This window comes from Balaenoptera ricei, chromosome 16, assembly GCF_028023285.1.
Source record: "Balaenoptera ricei isolate mBalRic1 chromosome 16, mBalRic1.hap2, whole genome shotgun sequence".
NCBI classification, from domain to species: domain Eukaryota; kingdom Metazoa; phylum Chordata; class Mammalia; order Artiodactyla; family Balaenopteridae; genus Balaenoptera; species Balaenoptera ricei.
This window is the reverse complement of record NC_082654.1, coordinates 15,447,149-15,471,090: the sequence shown is the minus strand read 5'-3', so window position 1 is coordinate 15,471,090 and position 23,942 is coordinate 15,447,149. Positions and strand designations below refer to the sequence as shown.

The 23,942-nt window shown below is 36.0% G+C and overlaps 1 protein-coding gene across 7 annotated transcripts in view; it reads left to right on the top strand.

Annotated features, from left to right (window-relative positions):
• The window catches only part of ATRNL1 (attractin like 1), a 721,245-nt gene that overhangs the window by 99,979 nt on the left and 597,324 nt on the right, over positions 1 to 23,942 (top strand). For all 7 annotated transcript variants that reach the window (XR_009497890.1, XR_009497891.1, XM_059899416.1 and 4 more), the window contains exon 10: positions 17,223 to 17,377. Coding sequence is in view for 5 of the 7 variants with exons in the window: in XM_059899416.1 (XP_059755399.1) it covers positions 17,223 to 17,377 (155 nt within the window). In the remaining 2 variants the exon portion in view is untranslated. The remainder of the gene's footprint in view (positions 1 to 17,222; positions 17,378 to 23,942) is intronic.

Below are 23,942 nucleotides of genomic sequence, written 5' to 3'. Positions count from 1 at the left end.
TGAATATACCTCATATTGTTAATCCACTCATCAGTTGATGGACATTTGGGTTGTTTTCAATTTGGGCTATTTTGAATGAGGCTGCTATGAACTTTCATGCAGAGGTTAACTTTCATATCTTGGTTAAAGTAATGGTTAAAGTGTTTCCACGTTTCTCCACTGTAAAGATACAATTTTTCCTTTTTAAATTAATAAACACTGTGTGGAGATACTTTGAGACTATGTAAATATTTTGTTTCTCATTAAACTTTTACACACTAGTTTTAGCATCCATTGATCATTCTTGGTATCACTGTGATGGTTACCAAATGGTGATATTGTAATATTATTCCTTGTAAAGATCCCAAGTTGTGTGTTCACTTATATCAGTATCAATTGATGGATTTTTATTTTAATCAATGTTCTATAATCAATTACTATTCTTTATTTTGGTGTTCAGAGTGTCCCAGATTTGGCCATCATGAGCTTCTTTCAGTAAGGCTCCTCTATTCTTTAGACATGTCCCCAGTCACTCTAGTGCATTTCTACACTTTCTGGCACAGATGCAAAAAAAAAAAAAAAAAAAAAAAATTCTGTTTACATCTTGTAGTTTCCCTGCTGGAGTAAGTCATTTCCCCCAAGAAACCTAGATTACTTTTAGTAGAGAATGGTATTTAAAAACCAAGATTAGGGGACTAGGTATGTTTATTACTTTTTTGATGTGTTTATAGACCCTATCAGAAGATGGAGCCAGAAAATTTACAAAGACACAGATGTTTATACTTATTTATAGAAGTGGGTATATAGCTCTGTCTCTGTATATATGTCTGTCTGTCTAAACCCTGTCTGTCTAAACTGCATAATGATGTAATGCAACATTACAGGATTTATTTTAGACTTCTGTCTTCCATATTTGTAAATTCCTTTTGAAAGTGAGAAACCCGGATCCCACTTTACAATTCATATATTTTAAAAAATTATCTGCTTACCAGGTACTAAGGGTTGGGTTTATTTATTGCAGTAAAGATATCATATCTGGAAAAGCAACTGCAGTTTTTATCACCACCATTTTATTTTGTTGTCCTTTAATTAATAGACTTTAGTTTTTAGAACTGTTTTAGGTTTAAAGAAAAGTGAGCAAAAGGTATGGAGATTTCCCCAATACTCCCACATCTTCACCACCCCAAGTCCCTCTATTATTAACATCTTGCATTAGTGTGGTACGTTTGTTACAATTGATGAGTCAATATTGATACATTATTATTAACTAAAGTCCATAGATTACATTAGGACTTACTTTTGTGTTGTTGGTCCAGTGGGTTTACACCATGTATAATGACATATTCCACTGCTACTGCATCATATAGAATAGTTTCAGTTGCCCTAGAAATCATGTGTGCTCACCTCCCTCTCTCCCTGCCCAACCTCTGGCAACCACTGATATTTTTACTGTCTTCATTGTTTTTGCCTTTACCAGAATGTTATATAGTTGGAATCATACAGTATACATCCTTTTTTAGATTGGCTTCTTTCACTTAACAATTTGCATTTAAGGTTCCTCCAAGTCTTTTCATGGCTTAATAGCCCATTTCATTTATCACTGAACAATATTCTATTGTATGGATGTGGTACAGTCGTTTATCCATTCACCTACTGAAGAACATCTTGGTTGTTTCCAAGTTTTGACAGTTATGAATAAAGTTGCTATAAACATCCACTTGCAGTTTTTTGCGTGGACATAAAATTTCAACCAATGAGTGCAATTGTTGGATTGTGTGGTAAGGGTGTTTATTTTTATGAGTATGTTTAGTTCTGTAAGAGTGGTTGTACTATTTTTCATTCCCACCAGCAATGAATGTTGCTCTGCAACTTTGCTAGCATTTGGTGTCAGTGTTTTGTATTTTATCCATTCTAATAGGTAGTGGTATTTCATTGTTTTAATTTGTAATTCCCTAATGACCTATAATGAGCATTTTCCCATATGCTTGTTTTGCCATCTGTATGTCTTCTTTGGTATCTGTTCAGACCTTTTGCCAATTTTTAATTGGGTTGTTTGTTTTCTAATCGTTGAGTTTTAAGAGTTCTTTTTATATTTTGGATTCAGGTCCTTTATCAGATATTTGTTACAAATATTTTCTCCGAGTCTGTGGCTTACTGTTTCATTCTCCGAATGGTGTCTTTCACAGAGTCAAGGTTTTTAATTTTAATGAAACCCAACTTATTATTTTTTTCTTTCATGATTTGTGCTTTTGGTGCTGTATCTAAAAAGTCATCAGTAAACTCATGGTCACCCAGATTTTCTTCTCTATTATCTTCTAGGAGTTTTATAGTTTTGCATTTTACATTTAGGCCTATGATTCATTTTGTGTTAATTTTTGTAGAAGGTGTAAGATCTGTCAAACTTCTTCTTTTTTTTTTTTTTGCATGTGGATGTCCAGTTATTTCAGCACCATTTATTGAAATGACTGTCCTCTCTCTCTTGAGTTGTTTTTGTTCTTTTGTCAGAAGTTAGTTGACTATTTGTGGGTCTATTTCTGGGCTCATTATTCTGTTCCATTGATCTATGTGTCTGTTCTTTCCCCAGTACCACACTGTTTTTATTATTGTAGCTTTATAGTAAGTCTTGAAGTCAAGTAGCGTTAGTTCTCTGAATTTGTTCCTCTTTCTCAATATTGTGTTGGCTATTCTTGTGAGAATTTTGATGGGATTGCATTGACTATATAGACTAAGCTGGGAAGAACTGACATCTTGACAGTAGTGAATCATCCTATCCATGTATTATATATGGCCTATCCCTTTATTTACCTCTTTGATTTCTTTCATCAAAGTTTTGTAATTTTCCCAATATAGATCTTATACATATTTTGTTAGATTTATACCTATTTCAGTTTTGTGGGGTGCTATATAAGTGTTGTGTCTTTATTTCAAGTATCAGTTGTTCATTGTTAATATGTAAGAAAGCGATTGACTTTCACATATTAACCTTGTATCCTACAACCTTGCCATAATTACTTATTAGTTCCAGAAGTTTTTTGTTTTTTTGTTGTTGTTGTTGATTGTTTGGGATTTCTTACATAGGCAATCATGTCATGTGTGAAAAAAGACAGTTTTATTTATTCCTTCCCATTTTGTATATCTTTTATTCCCTTTTCCTGTCTTATTGCACTAACTAGGACTTCCAGTAAAATGTTGAATGGGAGTGGTGAGAGAGTATATCTTGCCTTGCTCTTTCTTAGAAAGAAAACATCTTTCCATTTTCTTGCCATTAGTATAATTGTTTTTTTTAATAGATCTTTATTGGAGTATAATTGCTTCACAATACCGTGTTAGTTTATGTTGCACAACAAAACGAATCAGCCATATGCATACACATGTCCCATATTCCCTCACTCTTGAGCCTCCCTCCCATTCACCCTATCCCACCTTTCTAGGTCATCACAAAGCACCGAGCCGATCTCCCTGTGCTATGCTGCTGCTTCCACCAACCAACTATTTTACATTTGGTAGTGTATGTATGTCGATGCTACTCTCCCTTCGCCTCAGCTTTGCCCTCCCACCCCGTGTCCTCAAGTCCATTTTCTATGTCTATCTCTTTTCCTGCCCTGAAACTAGATTCATCAGTACAAATTTTTTTTTTTTTTTTTACATTCCATATATATGTGTTAGCATATGGTATTTGTTTTTCTCTTTCTGACTTACTTCACTCTGTATGACAGACTCTAGGTCCATCCACCTCACTACAAATAACTCAATTTTGTTTCTTTGTATGTCTGAGTAATATTCCATTGTATATATGTGCTACATCTTCTTTATCCATTCATCTGTCGATGGACATTTAGGTTGGATCCATGTCCTGGCTATTGTAAATAGTGCTGCAATGAACATTGTGGTACATGTCTCTTTTTTTATTATGGTTTTTCTCAGGGTATATGCCCAGTAGTGGGATTGCTGGGTCGTATGGTAGTTCTATTTTTAGTTTTCTAAGGAACCTCCATACTGTTCTCCATAGTGGCTGTATCAATTTACATTCCCACCAACAGTGCAAGAGGGTTCCCTTTTCTCCACACCCGCTCCAGCATTTGTTGTTTGTAGATTTTTTTCATGATGGCCATTCTGACTGGTGTGAGGTGACGCCTTGTTGTAGTTTTGATTTGCATTTCTCTAATAATTAGTGTTGTTGAGCATCTTTTCATGTGCCTCTTGGCCATCTGTATGTCTTCCTTGGTGAAATGTCTATTTAGGTATTCCGCCCATTTTTTAACTGGATTGTTTGTTTTTTTGATATTGAACTTCATGAGCTATTTGTATATTTTGGAGATCAATCCTTTGTCTGTTGTTTCATTTGCAAATATTTTCTCCCATTCTGAGGGTTATCTTTTGGTCTTGTTTATTGTTTCCTTTGCTGTGCAAAGGGTTTTAAGTTTAGTTAAGTCCCATTTGTTTATTTTTGTTTTTATTTCCATTACTCTAGGAGGTGGGTCAAAAAAGATCTTGCTGAGTTTTATGTCAAAGAGTGTTTTTCCTATGTTCTCCTCTAAGAGTTTTATAGTGTCTGGTCTTACATTTAAGTCTTTAATCCATTTTGAGTTTATTTTTGTGTATGGTGTTAGGTAGTGTTCTAATTTCATTCTTTTACGTGTAGCTGTCCAGTTTTCCCAGTACCACTTATTGAAGAGGCTGTCTTTTCTCCATTGTATGTTCTTGCCTCCTTTGTTGTAAATTAGGTGCCCATATGTGTGTGGGTTTATCTCTGGGCATTCTATCTTGTACCATTGATCTATATTTCTGTTTGTGTGCCAGTACCATTATTGATTATCAGTACCAGTCTTGATTATTGTAGCTTTGTGGTATAGTTTGTGGTATAGTTTGAAGTTGGCGAGACTGATTCCTCCAAGTCTGTTTTTCTTTCTCAAGGTTGTTTTGGCTATTCGGGGTCTTTTGTGTTTCCATACGAATTGTAAAATTTTTTGTTCTAATTTTGTGAAGAATGACATTGGTAGTTTGATAGGGATTGCATTGAATCTGTAGATTGCTTTGGGTAATACAGTCATTTTCACAATATTGATTCTTCCAATCCAAGAACATGGTATATTTCTCCATCTGTTTTTGTCATCTTTGATTTCTTTCATCAGTGTTTTATAGTCTTCTGAGTACAAGTCTTTCACCTCCTTAGGCAGGTTTATTCCTAGGTATTACATTCTGTTTCTTGCAATGGTAAATGGGAGTGTTTCCATAGTTTCTCTTTCTGATTTTTCGTTGTTGGTATATAGGAATGCCAGAGATTTCTGTGCATTAATTTTGTATCCTGCAACCTTACCAAATTCATTGATTAGTTCTAGTAGTTTTCTGGATTTTCTATGTATAGTATCGTGTTATCAGCAAACAGTGACAGTTTTACTTCTTCTTTTCCAATTTGTATTCCTTTTATTTCTTTTTTTTCTCTGATTGCTGTGGCTAGGACTTCCAAAACTATGTTGAATAAGAGTGGCGAGAGTGGACATCCTTGTCTTGTTCCTGATCTTAGTGGAAACGCTTTCAGTTTTTCACCATTGACTATGATTCTTGCTGTGGGTTTGTCATATATGGCCTTTATTTTGTTGAAGTAGGTTCCCTCTGCCCATTTTCTGGAGAGTTTTTATCATAAATCGGTGTTGAATTTTGTCAAAAGCTTTTTCTGCATCTATTGAGATGATCATATGGTTTTTATTCCTTAATTTATTAATGTGGTGTATTACATTGATTGATTTGCATACATTGAAGAAACCTTGCATCCCTGGGGTAAATCCCACTTGATCCTTTTAATGTGCTGTTGGATTCTGTTTGTTAGTATTTTGTTCAGGATTTTTGCATCTGTGTTCATCAGTGATATTGGTCTATAATTTTCTTTTTTTGTGATATCTTTTTCTGGTTTTGGTATCAGGGTGATGGTGGCTTCGTAGAATGAATATGGGAGTGTTCCTCCCTCTGCAGTTTTTTGGAGGAGTTTGAGAAGGATTGGTGTTAGCTCTTCTCTAAGTGTTTGATAGAATTCGCCTGTGAAGCCATCTGGTCCTGGACTTTTGTTTGTTGGAAGATTTTTAATTATGGTTTCAATTTCATTACTTGTGATAGTTCTGTTTCTATTTTCTAATTCTTCCTGGTTCAGTCTTGGAAAATTATGCCTTTCCAAGAATTTGTCCATTTCTTCATGGTTTTCCATTTTATTGGCATATAGTTGTTTGTGGTAGTCTCTTATAATCCTTTGTATTTCTGCAGTGTCAGTTGTGATTTCTCCTTTTTCATTTCTAATTTTATTGATTTGCATCCTCTCCCTTTTTTTCTTGATGAGTCTGGCTAATGGTTTATCAATTTTGCTTATCTTCTCAAAGAACCAGCTTTTAGTTTTATTGATCTTTGCTATTGTTTTCTTTGTTTCTATTTCATTTAATTCTGCTCTGATCTTTGTGATTTCTTTCCTTCTACTGACTTCGGGTTTTCTTTGTTCTTCTTTCTCTAGTTGTTTTTAAGTGTGGGGTTAGATTGTTTATTTGAGATTTTTCTTGTTTCTTGAGGTGAGATTGTATTGCTATAAACTTCCCTCTTAGAACTGCTTTTGCTGCATCCCATAGGTTTTGGGTCATCGTGTTTTCATTGTCATTTGTTTCTTTGTATTGCTTCATTTCTTCTTTGATTTCTTCAGTGATCTGTTGGTTATTTAGTAGCATATTGTTTAGCCTCCATGTATTTTTGTTTTTTACAGTTTTTTTCCTGTAATTGATTTCCAATCTCATAGCGTTGTGGTCAGAAAAGATGCTTGATATGATTTCAATTTTCTTAAATTTTCTGAGGCTTGATTTGTGACCCAGGATGTGATCTATCCTGGTGAATGTTCCATGTACACTTGAGAAGAAAGTGTATTCTGCCACTTTTGGGTGGAATGTTTTATAAATATCAATTAGATCTATTTGGTCTATTGTGTCATTTAAAGCTTGTGTTTCCTTATTTATTTTCTATTTGGCTGATCTGTCCATTGGTGCAAGTGGGGTGTTAAAGTCCCCTACTATTATTGTGTCACTGTCGATTTCTCCTTTCATGGTTGTTAGCATTTGCCTCATGTATTGAGGTGCTCCTATGTTGGGTGCATAAACATTTATAATTGTTATATCTTCTTCTTGGATTGATCCTTTGATCATTATGTAGTGTCCCTCCTTATCTCTTGTAACAGTCTTTATTTTAAAGTCTGAATTATCTTATATGAGTATTGCTACTCCAGCTTTCTTTTGATTTCCATTTGCATGGAATACCTTTTTCCAATCCCTTCACTTTCAGTCTGTATGTGTTCCTAGGTCTGAAGTGGGTCTCTTGTGTACAGCATATATATGGGTCTTGTTTTTGTATCCATTCAGCCAGTCTGTGTCTTTTGATTGAGGCAGTTAATCCATTTACATTCAAGGTTATTATCGATATGTATGTTCCTATTACCATTTTATTAATTGTTTTGGGTTTGTTTTTGTGGGTCTTTTACTCTCTTGTGTTTCCCGCTTAGAGAAGTTTCTTTAGCATTTGTTGTAAAGCACGTTTGGTGGTGCTGAATTCTCTTAGCTTTTACTTGTCTGAAAAGCTTTTGACTTCTCCATTGAATCTGAATGAGATCTTTGCTGAGTAGAGTAATCTTGGTTGTAGGATTTTCTCTTTCATCACTTTAAGTATACCCTGCCACTCCCTTCTGGCCTGAAGAGTTTCCACTGAAAAATCAGTTGATAACCTTATGGGGATTCCTTTGTATGTTACTTTTTTTTTTCCCTTGCTGCTTTTAATATTTTTTCTTTGAATTTAGTTTTTGTTAGTTTGATTAATATGTGTCTTGGTGTATTTTTCCTAAGGTTTATCCTGTATGGGACTCTCTGTGCTTCCTGGACTTGGGTGACTATTTCCTTTCCCATGTTAGGGAAGTTTTCAACTATAATCTCTTCAAATATTTTCTCAGACCCCTTCTTTTTCTCTTCTTCTTCTGGGACCCCTAAAATTCGAATGTTGATGTGTTTATTGTTGTCCCAGAGGTCTCTGAGATTGTCTTCAATTCTTTTCATTCTTTTTTCTTTATTCTGCTCCTTGGCAGTTTTTCCACCATTTTGTCTTCCAGCTCACTTATTCATTCTTCTGACTCAGTTATTCTGTTATTGATTCCTTCTAGTGTATTTTTCATTTCAGTTGTTATGTTGTTCATCTCTGTTTGTTTGTTCTTTAGTTCTTGTAGATCTTTGTTAAACATTTCTTGTATTTTCTCATTCTGTGCCTCCATTCTGTTTTGGAGATTCTGTATTCTCTTTACTATCATTACTCTGAATTCTTTTTCAGGTAGATTGCCTATTTCCTCTTCATTTAGTCTTGTAGGTTTTTACCTTGCTCTTTCATTTGTGACATATTTTTTTGCCATCTCTTTTTTTTTTTTTTATGAGTGGGATTTTGTTCCTGTCTTACTGGTTGTTTGGCCTGAGCTTTCCAGCTCTGGTCGGCTATTGGGTAGAGCTGGGTCTTGGTGCTGAGATGAGGAACTCCGCGACCTCACTCAGATGAATATTCCCTGGGGTCTGAGGTTCTCTGTTAGTCCAGTGGTTCGAACTTGGAACTCCCACCGCAGGAACTTTCGCCCGACCCTGGGCTCGTGAACCAAGATCCTGCAAGCCACCTCTGGTGGCAAAAAAAACCCCCCAAAAAACCCAAGAACAATAACAAAGTAAAAAATAAAATTAGACTAGGAAACTAAGAGATATGTTAGGAAGAATATAAAAATAAAAATATAGATGAATCAACAACTGGGAGGTACAACAGTACCACAATAGTACAAAAGACAAGGAGGGGGAAAAGAAAAGGGTGTGGGGGAAGGCCTTGGCTGTGGAGGGTGGAGCCTAAGCAAGGGCAAGGTTTGGGTGGTGGGCGGGGCCAGTGCTCAGGGCCCACAGGGCTGCAAAAGGCCCTAGGGAATGTGGGGCATGGGGCTTAGGCTCAAGGAACAGAAGGGACTGAGGTGTGCCCCCCACCCCAGGTCACAGAGGGCAGGGACCTCACCTGGGAGCCCAGCATTCTTCCTGGGCTTGAGTGGGCATGGCAAACACCCTCCTCTCCTCTCCTGCTCCTCCAGTCTGGGAGGGCCCCTCCCGCCTGCCTCTCCTGATCTCCCTGGCCTCCCTCCTATGCCCCCAAGGGCCCATGCAGCCTGGAGGGGGGTTTGGAGGGCAGGGGATCGGCCTGGGAGCTCAGCAGGCTCCCTGGCCCTGAGTGGGCGGGGCCATCACCCTCTGCTCCTCTCCCGCTCTTCCCAGAGAGTCCCTCCCACCTGCCTCTCCTGATCTCCCTGGCCTCAGGGGCACTGATCCTGTGTGGCCTCCACTTCTCCTCCCCCCTCAGTCCCCCTACATCCTACTTGTTCACTTTGGGGTTCCTCCCTTATCCTTGGGTGTCAGAGTCCCCCATTAGCGGCCAGCAGGCGCCCTAGTTGTGGGGAGATGCTAACCCCATGTCTTCCCACACTGCCATCTTGACTCAGCCTCTAATTTTTTTGATAATTTTTTTTTATCAATGTAAGGAAATGCCCTTCTATTTCTAGAGTTATTATTCCTAGAGTTGAGCGAGTACTTTAAATATTCTAGATATAAATCCTTTATCAGATATGTGATTTGCAAATATTTTCTCCCATTCTGTACATTGTTTTTCACTTTATTTTTAGTGTCCTTTGAAGCTCAGAAATGTTTAATTTTTAAGACCATTTTATCTGTTATATATTTTGTCACTTATGCTTTTGGTGTCATATCTAAGCATCCATTGCCTAACCCAAGGCAAGGAATATTTACTTCTATAGTTTCTTCTAAGAGTTTTATCACTTGTAGCTCTTAAATTTAGGCCTTTTACTAATTTTTAGTTAATTTTTGCATATATTGTAAGGGAAGGGTTCAGTTTCTCTCTTTTGTACCTAGATATCCAGTTGCCTCAGCACCATTTGTTGAAAAGAGTATTCTTTCCTTTCTTTGAGTTGGCTATTCTGGGCCCTTGAATTTCCACATGAATCACAGGATTAGTTTGTCAATGAGAAAAACATCCAGCTGGGATTTTATAGAGAGTGAGTTGAATCTGTAGATCAATTTGGAGAGTATGGTCATCTTAACAATATTTTGTTTTCCAATCCATGTAAATGGGATATCCTTTCATTTTTTTAGGCTATCTTTAATTTCTCTCTTCAATATTTTCTAGTTTTCATGGTATAAATTTTATACTTGTTTCATTAAATTTATTTTTAAATACTTTTTCTTTTTGATACTAATGTAAATTGAATTGTTTTATTATTTTTATCTTAGGATTTTTCATTTCTGGTTTTATAAATATAATTTATTTTTATTTTATTTTAACCTCCAAACTTGCTAAACTCATTTATTAGTTCTAGCAGTTTTTTGTGGATTTCTTTGAACTTCTATGTATAAGATCATGTCATCTGCAAATAATGAGAGTTTTGCTTCTTCCTTTCCAATTTAGATGCATTTAATTTTATGGTCTTGCCCATTTTCCTTCTTATAATCTCTAATACAAAGTTGAATAAAAGTGACAAGAGCAAAAATCCTTGTCTTATTCCTGATCTTAGAGGGGGAACATTTAATCTTTTACCATTAAGTATGATGTTAGCTCTGGTTTTTTTTTTTTTTTTTTTCTTTTTTGTAGATATCCTTTGTATTAGGTTTCTATGGCTGCTGTAACAAATTACCACAAACTGTGTAGCTTAAAACAATGGAAAGATATTCTCTCACAGGTCTGGAGGCCAGAAATCCAAAATTAAAGTGTGACCACGGCCATGCCCCCTCCAGAAATGCTAGGGGAAATTCCTTTCCTTGCCTCTTCCAGCGTTGGCTGTCAGTATTCCTGGAGTTGTGGCTGAATCATTCCAGTTGCCTCCACAGTTACATTACCTTCTCCTCTTTTCTGTGTGTCTCTTATAAGGACACTTGTCATTGGATTAGGTCCACTGGATAATCCAAGATGAGTTCCTCATCTCAAGATCCTTAATTTAATTACATCTGAAAAGACTCTTTTTCCAAATAAGGTAACATTCACAGGTTCTGGAGATTAGGACATGGATGCATCTTTTGTGGTGGTGCACCATTCAGCCATACCAGATTGAGGAAGTTACCTTCTATCTCTATTTTCTTGGGTGCTTTTTATCATGAAAGGGTGTTGTATTTTTTTAGGCTTTAGCTGCATCTATTGGATATATATGCAGAAGTGGGATTGCTGGATCATATTATAGTTCTTGGTAGTTCAATTTTTAATTTTTCCAGGAATGTTCATACTGTTTTCCAAGTTGACCATACCAATTTCCATTCCCACCAATAGTGTAGAAGGGTTCCCTTTTCTTCACATCCTTGCAAACACTTATCTTTTTAAAATTAAATTAATTAATTATTTTAAATTGAAATATAACTGACATAAAACATTGTATTAGTTTTAGGTGTACAGCATAATGAATTGTTATATGTATATATTGTAAAATGATTACAACAGTTTAGTTAACATCCATCACATACTTAGTTATGAATTATTTCTTTCTTGTAATGAGAGCTTTTAAGTCCTTAACAACTTTCAAACATAATACAGTATTGTTAACTATAATCACTGTGCTGTATATTACATTCCCAGGACTTATTTGTCTTAAAACTGGGAGTTTATGCCTTTTGACCACATTTACTCATTTCACCCACCTTCTACCACCTGACTTTGGTGGCCACCAATCTATTCTCTGTATCTATAAGTTCATTTAAAAACATTTTTAGATTTTGCATATTTGTGAGGTCATACAGTATTTGCCTTTCTCTGTCTGACTTATTTCACTTAGTGTAATGCCCTCAAGGTCCATCTACGTTGTTGCAAATGGCAGGATTTCCTTTTTTTTTTTTAAATGGCTGAATAATATTCCCCTTTGTATATATATCTTTATCCATTCATCCGTTGACGGACACTCAGGTTGTTTCCATGTCTTAGTTATTGTAAATAATGCTGCAATGAATATGGGGGTGCAGATATCTTTTTGAGATAGCTATTTTGTTTCCTTTGGATAAATACTCAGAAGTAGAATTGCTGGATAATTTGGTAGTTCTAAATTTGTAATTAGATTTGTAATTTGTAATTTGTAATTGTAATTCTAAATTGGTTTTTGAGGAACCTCCGTACTGTTTTCCACAGTGGTTGTACCAATTTATATTCCCATCAACAGTGCACAAGGGTTCCCTTTTCTCCACATCCTCACCAATACTTATTTCCTGTGTTTTTGATAATAGCCATTCCAACAGCTGCGTGTGTGCGCGTGAGGTGATACCTCATTGTGGTTTTGATTTGCATTTCCTTGTTGAGTGATGTCGAGCACTTTTTCATGTACCTGTTGGCCCTCTGTTTGTCTTCTTTGGAAAAATGTCTGTTCAGATCCTCTGCCCATTTTAAAATTAAATTCTTCTTTTTTTCTATTGAGTTATATGAGTTTTTAATATAGTTTGTAGATTGAATTTTCTCCATCACACAAAGCCAGGCCTGATACTGAGAGCGTCTTATTTATTTTCCCCAGGGCAGTGCCTGAAGTGTTCAAGGTTATGCACATTCTGCCATGGCAACAGAGTTGAGCTGGTTATATGTGTGTGCTCATTCATGACCTGCAGAAGCTAAAGTGTGCTGTCTGCAGGGGTGTGTATGGGGTGCGGGCTACGTGGGGGAGGGATTTATGGATTGCTGGGAGCAGGGGTGTGCTAGTTGAGGTGAATCTACAGGTAATACACTCTATGAAGTTTATGGGTGGGCCTCTCGGTAGAGTTCATGAGGTAGTTAGTAGAAACCTTAACCCTGTTGGGTTTTTTACCATGACATTTTATCATGTTGCCATGAGCCCCCTTTTCCCTCCCCTGCCCATCCTGTCATTGTTTTGGATGGGGTGAGAAAGAAGTGGACTTCTTGGGCATCATCCTGCTTGGCCATGGAAGCTAGGCACTTACTAGGTTGTCACTTTCCCCCATGGGAGAAAAAGCAGATTGAATGAGTTTCTCTTGGCAGTGAGCTGTTGCCTTAGTGGGTGGGGGTGATGTGGTAAAGTGAAACTGTTCTTCTTGCCCTCTTCAGTCCTGTTCTTGGAATTTTTGCTCCAAGTGGTGCTAGGACTTCTCTGCTGGACTGCTGGGCACCTACAAAGGTACTCCTGTCTCTGAGTAGTTGACAAAATCAGTGCTTCTGTGGGAGGATGAAGGCAGTGTCGACTGAAAAAAAAATGCACAACCTAAAAGTTGAGAGTTATGTTTTATTCGGTGCACAAATCTGAGGATTTAAGCCCGTGACATAGCATCTCGGATAACTGAGAGACTGCTCCAAAGAGGCAAGCGGGAGCCAGGTATATAGCAGTTTTTGCAACAAAGAACAGGTAGTCAGAACATCAAAAGATTGCTGTTAATTAAAGAAAACCAGATATCTCAAGTTAAGGAATTTAGCGCTTTTCTGTGTATGGAAAGATGCAAAGTCTAGGCTCATTGAGATCATTCCTTTGATATGCACCTCAGCTATCTGGGGCCAGTATCCTGTGCTTCTCATCCTGAGTCTCCTCAGGGTGCACTGTCCTGGGTGGCTGCAGTGGTGGGCATTCTGTTTCCATTCTGAGTTCTCTCAGGGCTCACCGTCATGGTTGCAGTGTGATGGCTCAATGGCTGCAACTTCATTTGTTTACCATATGGCAGGCAATATTTTTTATTCACAGTAGGAAACTTATTCCTACATCTTGCTGATGTCTCTCCCTGTATCCTCGTATTCTGACTTTTTAAAAAATTCAACACTTTTCATATGCCATCCCATTGCCTTCTGGCCTTTATTGTTTCTAATGAGAAGTCAGCTATTGATCTTATTGGGGTTCTCTTGTATGGGAAGAACCTTCTTTCTCCCCCTGCTTTAAAGATTTTACCCTTGGCCTTCAATATTTTTACTATTTTATGTCTGAGTGTGGCTTTTTCTGTATTTTTTCCTACTTGAAGTTTGTTGAGCTTCTTGGATGTGTATGCTAATGTTTTTCATCAAATTTAGGAAGTTGTCAGCCATTATTTCTTGAAAAGTCTTTTACCTCTTCCTCCTCTGCCCTAGTATTCCCAGTAAATGTATGTTGTTGCTGTTAATGGTGTTCTACATTTCGCATAGACTCTGTTCATTTTCCTCTGTTTTTTGAATTGCAGGATCTCTGTTGATTTATCTACTAGTTCACTGATTTTTTTTCTTGCTGCTTGCTGAAATATACTGTTGAGCTTCTCTACTAAATTTTAAAATTTCAATATTACACTTTTCAACTCCAAATTTTCCTTTTTTTGTTATTTCTCTTTGTTAATGTTTTATATTTGATAAGGTGTTGTCATATTTTCCTTTACTTCTTTAAACACTGTATTCTTTAAGTCTTTTACTATATTTATAATAGCTGCTTTAAAGTCTTTTTTGTTTCATCTGACATCTGGGTTCTCTTAAAGGTAGTTTTGTTGCTTGCTTTTATTCCTGTGTATGGGTCACACTTTACTATTTCATTGCATGCCATAATTTTCCCTGAAAACCAGACATTTTAGATAATATATTGTAGCAACGCTGGATCCTCACTTTTCCTTCCTCTCTGGGGCTGTTGTAATTTTATTTGTTTAGTAACTTGGCTGAACTCTTTTAGAGAAGTCTGTTTCTTCTTCCAAATGCATCCTCTGATGTTCCTCCTCAGATGGTACAGCCTGGGTATGCACACAGTCACCCTGGGATGATAGTAATTTTAGCAGAGCTCTTTGACTTTTTCCTCTGAGCTCTTTGTTAAGCTTTCTGCCTCTGTTTGTATCATACTCACCTGGTAGCCTCCACTAATTGCCAACTGATAGTTCTATTATTTTCAACAATGCTCTGGGGGCATAAATTGCTCCACAGTCTGAATTCCATTTCAAACCTTTTTCAGGGGTAGTCTTTGAGGCCAGTCTTTGAGGTGCTGACCCCAGTAAGGCTCTTATTAGCTGTCTTTTCCCCTGGTTCTCTCTGATAAACTTCTAGCTTGTCTATGTTTTAGCTTATTGTTCTCACGTAGCTATCTCTTAATTGCTTACAACCACTACTTCCATTGTTTTTGAGTGCCCTTAAGGCTTGAAGTTTGCCACCTTGTACCAAATAAAGTCAAGTTCCCTTGAGACCTTTGGGGATCTCCTTTTCTTAGGCTGTCTCTCCCCGTGGGAGAAAACCTCTATGCCACTGCTTTGGAAATATAGGTGGGGTTTGTAGCCTGTTCTTTCATTGACACCACTGTGTTATGTGCAGAGAACTGGATGGGTATGGTAGCCTTTGCTCTTCTCAGCTTGCCTCTTTTTTTTTTTTTTAATTTAATTTAATTAATTTATTTATTTTTGGTTGTGTTGGGTCTTCGTTTCTGTGCGAGGGCTTTCTCAAGTTGTGGCGAGCGGGGGCCACTCCTCATTGCGGTGCGCGGGCCTCTCACTGTTGCGGCCTCTCGTTGCGGAGCACAGGCTCCAGACGCGCAGGCTCATTAGTTGTGGCTCATGGGCCCAGTTGCTCCGCGGCATGTGGGATCTTCCCGGACCAGGGCTCGGACCCGTGTCCTCTGCATCAGCAGGCAGACTCTCAACCACTGCGCCACCAGGGAAGCCCTCAGCTTGCCTCTTTTATCTTGGAACTGCTGCCTTATGAATTAGGGGTGAAGACGTTTTGGCCCTCTTGTTCTTAATCTGTGAGGCCTGGTGTATAGCTTCCACCCTGTGGGTGGTGGCTAGGTAGGGAATGAGGACTCGGACCTCGCATGCTTTCTCCTTGAATAGAGCTTCTGCCGCTAAGAGTTAGGGGGCGTGGGAAGTATTGGCAGTCTGTTGCTCCTAGTTGTATATTAATGGCCTGGACTAGGAACTGAGGGATGGAGGAGCATGCTGTTCTTGACTTTACCAGCCTGTGGTTGAACAGTCTTGCCTAACTGGTTGTGTATGTGTGGGGAGGTGGCGGTGATGGCAAGAATGGGAGTTGGTAATGAGTAAAATATCATGGACTGTTGCTGTTCTTAATGAAATTTAGTAGATATTCTTGAGCAAATATTTCTTTATTTGTTGTTGCTCTTGGCAACATTTTTGAGATCCAAATTGTTTTTTTTTTTTTTTTTTTAATTTTTACCAATTATAGTTCTTTCCCTGGGGAGATTGTTCATGGAACTCCTTATATTGACATTCTGGAAGTGAGTTCCGTATTCTTTAAGCATTAATTGGTATTATAATCTATAGCTTTTGAGATACTGTATATACCTTACTAACTATACTATACATACTATGTTTACATGTTGATTCTTTGTACCAGGGATTTATTTATAGAGTATTTATAAAGTACTGATTCATATTGTCATGAACCTTTATTATATATATATCAGTGAATTCAGGTAAAATATAATTGTGAGCATAGATTTGTAGTATTTCTCTCATAATTACACTTTAATTAAAAGAACATTTAATTTAATTTGAATGTTTCTCAAAAATGCAATGTGATTTTCAATTATACACAGTATGGGTATATCTCAAAAATAATCTTAAGCAACAGGACATACATACAAATTAATAAAAACTATGTGATTCCATTTTGTAAAGTACAAAGGCAGCAATAGAAATATTTGCTGTTAGACTCAGAATAGTGGTAATTTTTTATTTTTTGATCTTAGTACTGGTTACTTAGTTGTGTTCATCTTGTAAAAATTCATTGAGTGTTAGACTTATGATGTGTGCACTTTCATGTATGTTATATCATATTTAAAAACTTAGAAAGCATATTATGAGATCCATATGAGCCATGTAGTTTTAACTGAGTATTGTTCAGAGTAAATTTATTATATTTAACTTTATATTTACTTTGGTATTTAAAACTGATGATAATTTGGTCCTCTAGTTTAAAGGAGGCTTGTTTCCTACTTTTATAAATGAAAACAAAATTTCAAAATATAAATTATTATAAAATCATTAACAATTATGTTTAATATTGTGTTTCCTGAAAGCATTTTAAGGTACTATGAATCTCAAAATATTTTTTAAAAATACTGAAATTTAGAGGCCATTTATAAGTTGTTGAAAATAATAAAGCATGTTTTTTCACAATTCCAAGGAAAATTCTATATGCAAATTAGATCCTTTCTGTAATATATATAAAATCAGGGAGGTCTTTTTATCCTTTGTAATACATTTTTAAATTTTATCCTGTAGGACTATTTTGAAAGAAAGTGGGTTTGCCAGATACCTTCATTCAGCTGTTCTTATCAATGGAGCTATGCTTATTTTTGGAGGAAATACCCATAATGACACTTCCTTGAGTAACGGTGCAAAATGTTTTTCTGCCGATTTCCTGGCATATGACATAGGTATGTATCTGTTAGGACTGTACAAAGTAGGAAATACCAGAAATTTTTCATGTAGAGATTCTCAGATACGTTACTTGATAGCATGTGTATATGTCATTTTAGAGAGAGAAATTCAGTGACAGATTATGAATGGAATTCTCTCCAGTTTCAGCATAGTAGTAGTATAGGGCAGGAGAAGAGATGAACTGAGGTGAGTCAGTGGTGGAGGCAGGGGAATTGAGAAATCTGGGTTTGAATGTCTTTTTGAAGGCTTTTATGTATTGTATACCTACATGAGCACTTTATCAGTCTATTTTGTTTGACTATTACCATATTAGTTTTGATAATGGATAGATATGGAGCATTAGCAAGTTTACATTACAAAGAGTAGGAACGCAAGCATTTTAGACTTAGTGGGGATGAGCAAAGATGCATTTAAATTAAACTCATCAGATATATTTACTCCACAGACGAAACTGATAGAATTAGAGAAAGGAATATAGAGATAGAAAAGCTAAATAAATAATATTTTGGGACAAAATGGAAACCCAGAACATATCTAGGAATGGAAGTAACTAAAGAAGAATCTTTACCAGGGAACCTAGAAATACAATGCATCTATACAACTCAATTTTAATTATGTTATCTATAGTCCTATCAATTTCTGAATAGTAAATGAATATATTTTTTGAAATACTAAATTTAGCTACCTGGTTGACCATTGTAGTGAAAACATTTCTTCTCTATATATCATGTTATAGATAAAACATAGCTGATATTTTAAATCTTTAGCAGTACTTAAGAGTACCTTTTATTGTGTAAAGTACAATAATAATCCAATTTTAAGCTATTAAGAAACATTTTGATAAATAAAAATAAGAGAGACCAAAGAATAACACGTTTAATAGATGTAAGAAGTATCCTTTCACTTTTAAACATCATAAAGGCACATAGTCTACTTTGGAAAATTATTTCAAGTGGCAGCATATAAAGAAAATTATGACTATTAATAAGCACTTTGATCTCTAAACTATTGTAAGCTTGTTTGGAAGGAAATTCCTAGTAATAAAGTTAGGCATGCTCTTTAAATTCTATGACTATCTGTCTGTGAGTAATCATTGAAAAGAATCCACTGTCTTCTGGATTTTTAGATCCTAAATAATTAAATATTTACCTTTTGAAATAATAATTTGAAGTTATGATTCATGATGAAAATGGGATTATCTTGGCTTTCAGAAGGCTTTTAAATCAGTGCCTGAGATCCAGAAAATCGGTTAAATGAAGTAGTGAATCTAGGCTGGCTTATTATGATCTTTCATTGCCAGGTTGGCACTGTCAACATATTATTTTGCTATGGTGATGAGACAGTATGCTTATTTCTCTGGAGATGGATGAACATTTTGTTTTTCTTCTAGGAATAAAAATCCTAGGAAAAGTGTAGAATTTTGTTGTAATTGTTAAAAATCCATAAAGTGAGATTTTGAACTTTTGAAAAAGATTCTTCAAGGAGCTTCCACCCAATTTCTGTATTTTAACGAGGAAATTAATGTTGAGCTATTTTGTAGCTGACATATCGGGAATTTATTTTTATTTCTTCCATATTGTTCAGGATTACCATATTTTAGGTTTTATGCATCCAAAAAGTTTACCAAGGTGAAAAACATTAGAGGTGTTAGTTTTTCAGAGAGAGAGAGAGAGAGAGAGAGAAAGGGCGAGCTCTCAGATTATCATTATTCTAATTGCTACTCTTTATTAAGTGTCTTCTAAGAGCTAGGTATTTTACTAAGAGCTTTATTTACAATATCTGTAACCTCTCTAATAACCTTGTAACAAGGTGTTAATAAACTCATTTTCAGATTATTATGCACAAGAGTAAAAGGAATTTGCCCAAAGCCCTGCAGGTGGTAGATCAAGCTTTTTTTAACTCTTAAAGTGGTAGTCTTTCCTCTTGACTACACTGTGCTGTTTAGTCGGGTCCATTGTATGCTCTTCATTTTCGCAACAAATTACCAGACACTTTATGTTTAGTAAGGTTTCTTAATGCTGTGGAAAGATAGAAGCAAATATCAGTTTCATTTTTCAAACAAATTGTTCAAATTGGAGGAAGAATAACATAGTTTAAACAATGCTGTATTTTAACATAGGATTTTGTTTTCCCTGTGCTAACAACTAACAACAAAAACATAAAGCAATACAATCAAAACAGGATAAAGGTGTTTTGTTTTACCTTATTTGATTGTTTCTATGCAGTTCCCAATAAAGCCCCCCCTCCCCCAATCTGTATTTATTCTCCGGGGTTTGTAGCATCAAATGCTGAAATATTTTCTAGGGAAAATTATTTTTCTTATTTCAGAAAATGTCTTCCAAAATAATTGCTTTCCTTATGAAGTATATTTTTGTGGAAATAAAATATAACCATTGTATATGAATCAACCTGAAAATAGATCCTCTTGGGGGAAAAAACGATGTGTTGCTAGTTTTTCTCTTTTGTACAGTACACTGGGACTTTTATGGCATATTTAACTGGAATGCACCTGAAGATTTAGCTGATTGTGTTCTATGATGTTTAAACAATAAAAATATGTATGCTAATACTAATTTTTCATTGCTCTAAAATGTACTATTTCAGCCCTACTGCCATAGTAAATTTTATATAGCCAATATCATTAATCTTTGAGGACATAACCTTGCCTTCCCAGTTCTCATTATACTATACATGATCGATGTAGAAGGCATATAATGGTGATTTTCAAACATGGCTGTACCTTGGCATTCCCTTTGAAGGTTGAAGGGAGAAAAATCAGACCTCTATAACCTGATCCTCTTAGATTAGGCACTGGGTATTTATATTTTTAAAAAGTGACTCAAGTGCAACTGATAATGGAGCCAGGACTGGCGAATAAGACTGGATGGACTGTTACGTATACAATGATACGTTACTTAATGTTCTAGTTTGTAAATCTAACTCGAAGACATTTCAAACCTGAAAATTTTATTAATATATATTTTGTTATTGTTAGTGGTATCATTATTGCACCTGATTCAAGATTAAAGTGATCTTTCTGGTAAAGATAGCCTTCTAGTACATAATGAGACTAAAGATGCAGTGGAAAAGCATGTCTCACTGAGTTGATCTCAGGTTATTAGACATATTTATAAAGCAGTATTTATTTATTTATTTTTGGCCGCGTTGGGTCTTCATCTCTGTGCGAGGGCCCTCTCCAGTTGCGGCAAGCGGGGGCCACTCTTCATCGCGGTGCGCGGGCCTCTCACTATCGCGGCCTCTCTTGTTGCGGAGCACAGGCTCCAGATGCGCAGGCTCAGTAGTTGTGGTTCACGGGCCCAGTTGCTCCGCAGCATGTGGGATCTTCCCAGACCAGGGCTCGAACCCGTGTCCCCTGCATTGGCAGGCAGATTCTCAACCACTGCGCCACCAGGGAAGCCCCTAGACATATTTATACTTATAAACTACTTGACTGTGGAAAGTAGTGTCATAAAATTTAGTTTTCTAGGGTCAGTGGGAAAAAAAGGAATCAAGTAGTCTGTATATTTTTCATATCTCTTTAGTAAACTACCCATCTTTTTGGTGGTTTGACTGAAGATATCAACATTTACGAATGAGAGATTTTCCTGAATTGAAACATACCTTAAAATTGGATTGAATCTTGAGACAGTATTTCAGAATCATCAAATTAATAGCTATTATAGAATTTTCAGTAGGCCTAACATATTATTATGATACTTTTAATTACAAATGGTAGTTATTCTTCTTCAATAAGAAAATTTACCTAAGGGTAAGAGAATGTACAAGATGAAGGATAACTCATAGATACATTGATCATAATTTTTTTCCTCAAAAATATAGTAGAGTCATGAAAATGTAATTTGTTGAGTTAGATTATTTCAGAATAGGATAGGGAGTCAGATTTATATCAGAAATATATCTTGCAGAAAGCAAAACACTTAACTAGTTTATGAAACATAGTATACATGTTTTTGTACAACCCTGTAGAGTGATACGGGGGTGTGTGTGTGTGTGTGTGTATACACACACACACACACACACACACACACACACAGTATAATGGATACAATTTTGTAAGGCACATAATTTCATTAAAAAATCATATTCAGATTAAAACATCTAAGTATTTAATTTTTTTGAACAATCCAGCAGAACTATAAAAATTCAAACTTGCTTGCTCTTCATGTTTATAATTATTTTTATTTTCTGGAGGTTATTTTATTGTCCCTCTCTTTGTTAATCAGTATTTCTCTCTGCGCTCTGTTAACTCCTTAGGGCTCTTCCTTGACAAAAGCAGCACTCCTTGGCCTGCCACCTGAAAAAACCCATTTGTTTCTTGGTCTGTAAGAAACACTCTTAAAATCATCATACCCCTTTTTCAATGAATTTAGCCAACTGTTGACTGTTTTAAGCTTTACTGTATCCTTTGCTCAAGGTTCTCTTTTTCTTTCTATAATAAACTATTGTGTAGAAGAAATAGTAGTTACTTCTCTTTAAAAAAGAGGCCAGTAAGTAAGGGAAAAAGCGACCTTTCGTTTTGTGAAAAGGGAGAACTAACATTCGCCGAAAGCTTCCTGTAATGTTTTGCACTTTACATATGCTTTATGATGTAATTCTCATAACATCTGTGTAGCGTGTACTATTATATTCATTCATACAGGAAGAAACTGTGATTTAGCATGGTTAGACCCAAACTTGCATAGGTTGTAGGATGGTGTATTCAGAATTTGAACCCAAATCTAAGTTCAAAGTTCTTTTGATTCTACCACTGTACTATATATTGATGTTTTCCTGATTTAACAGGAAAAAAATTTGAAAGATCTTTAATTGGGAAAAAAGGCATATAATATTTGTTAATGTAGCATGACACTCAAGAAAATTAGTTTTATCAGTATATTTAATCAGTGACCTCAAGGTAGAGAAGCAAGAAGAGTAACGAACAATGAATCTCTCTTAGTAGATCTATAAGCATTTTGAGAGATTGTTTTGAATACAAAAATTGCTAAATAAAGATTCTTGAAATAGAATATACACTGAAAGAAAAGTGTTGAAATGTCTCAACAAAACCTCTGGGGAAGAAGGCAGGGAAAACAGTCATGAATATAGAATCAAACATCTAAAATAAAATATTAGCAAATAGAATTCAACAGTTTCAAAATTATAATAAACTATGACCAAGTAGGAATTATTCTAGGATTTCAAGTATGATTCATTATCAGGGAATCTATAAATATAATTTATTACCTCAAGACTATTTACTGAAGCCAACGGGAAATAACACTGTATGTTAAAACATGATAAAATCATTTCATTTAAGATTGATTGTCAAATAGTGATGCCCACTTTGCCTGGCAGAGGGTAAGAAGCTAAATAAATATTTATGGAATGAATGCCAGAGGACAAAATCCTGAGAGAAACTGTGGGTGTGTAACTGTGGGTAGCAAAAGTGTGCACCTTTTAGAATAGTAAGATAAATTTTTACCTGGGGGAGGGGGACCCAGTGAAACATCAGCATTTCAGGGGAAGGTGGGGAAAGATTTTTGGCAACATCCAGAAATTTGGTTTTCTATTACGTAAGTATCCAAATGGTTAATAAAAGTTTTTCTTTGTATTCATCTAGTTTTGAGTCTTATACCTACAACATATGTACTCTTTTTAATGTATTTCAAATATGCTATTAAGACAGGTAAGAACTGGTGTTTCAAATGAAATATTAAAAGAATTTTAGGGCTTCCCTGGTGGCGCAGTGGTTGAGAGTCTGCCTGCCAATGCAGGGGACACGGGTTCGAGCCCTGGTCTGGGAGGATCCCACATGCCGCGGAGCGGCTGGGCCCATGAGCCACAGTTACTGAGCCTGCGCGTCTGGAGCCTGTGCTCCGCAACAAGAGAGGCCGCGATGGTGAGAGGCCCGCGCACCGCGATGAAGAGTGGCCCCCAATTGCTGCAACTGGAGAAAGCCCTCGCACAGAGGCGAAGACCCAACACAGCCATAGATAAAAATAATAAATAAATAAATTTAAAAAAGAATTTTAAAAATGTGTCTTTAAAGTATTATAGATGCATATTTTCATAAAAGAATATGAGTATTTGCAGAAAAATTAGCCAATGAATGTGCATTTTTCACCTGTACTATTTTATGCATAATTGATAAAATAAACCTGTCTCTAGATTTCAGCATATGTTTTTAATGTAATTATGTTGTCTCTCATATGTGAATAGTCCTAACGGCACAGTATTCTGATTGCTGAGATTTGTGTTTGAGAGAATAGTAACTCTAATTTCTTGATCTTATGCTTATTGAGTGTATAAGGTTTTTAAATAAATATTTAGTGCCTTGTAGTACAGATTTTTTTAAAAGCCTATATTCTAGAGAGTATATTTTACTGTGGTCTTTATTGCTGTGTGGCTTTTCTGTCAGTATGGGATGGTATTTCTGTCAATTTTCATGATGTCAGTAACTTTGGAATTTGCTTTAGTTTGTCTAGCCTTGAACTGTTTGTGAAGTGATAATGACATGAGTATTCTGGAAATATATATTCTTCTTGGCAAAAAATATTATAG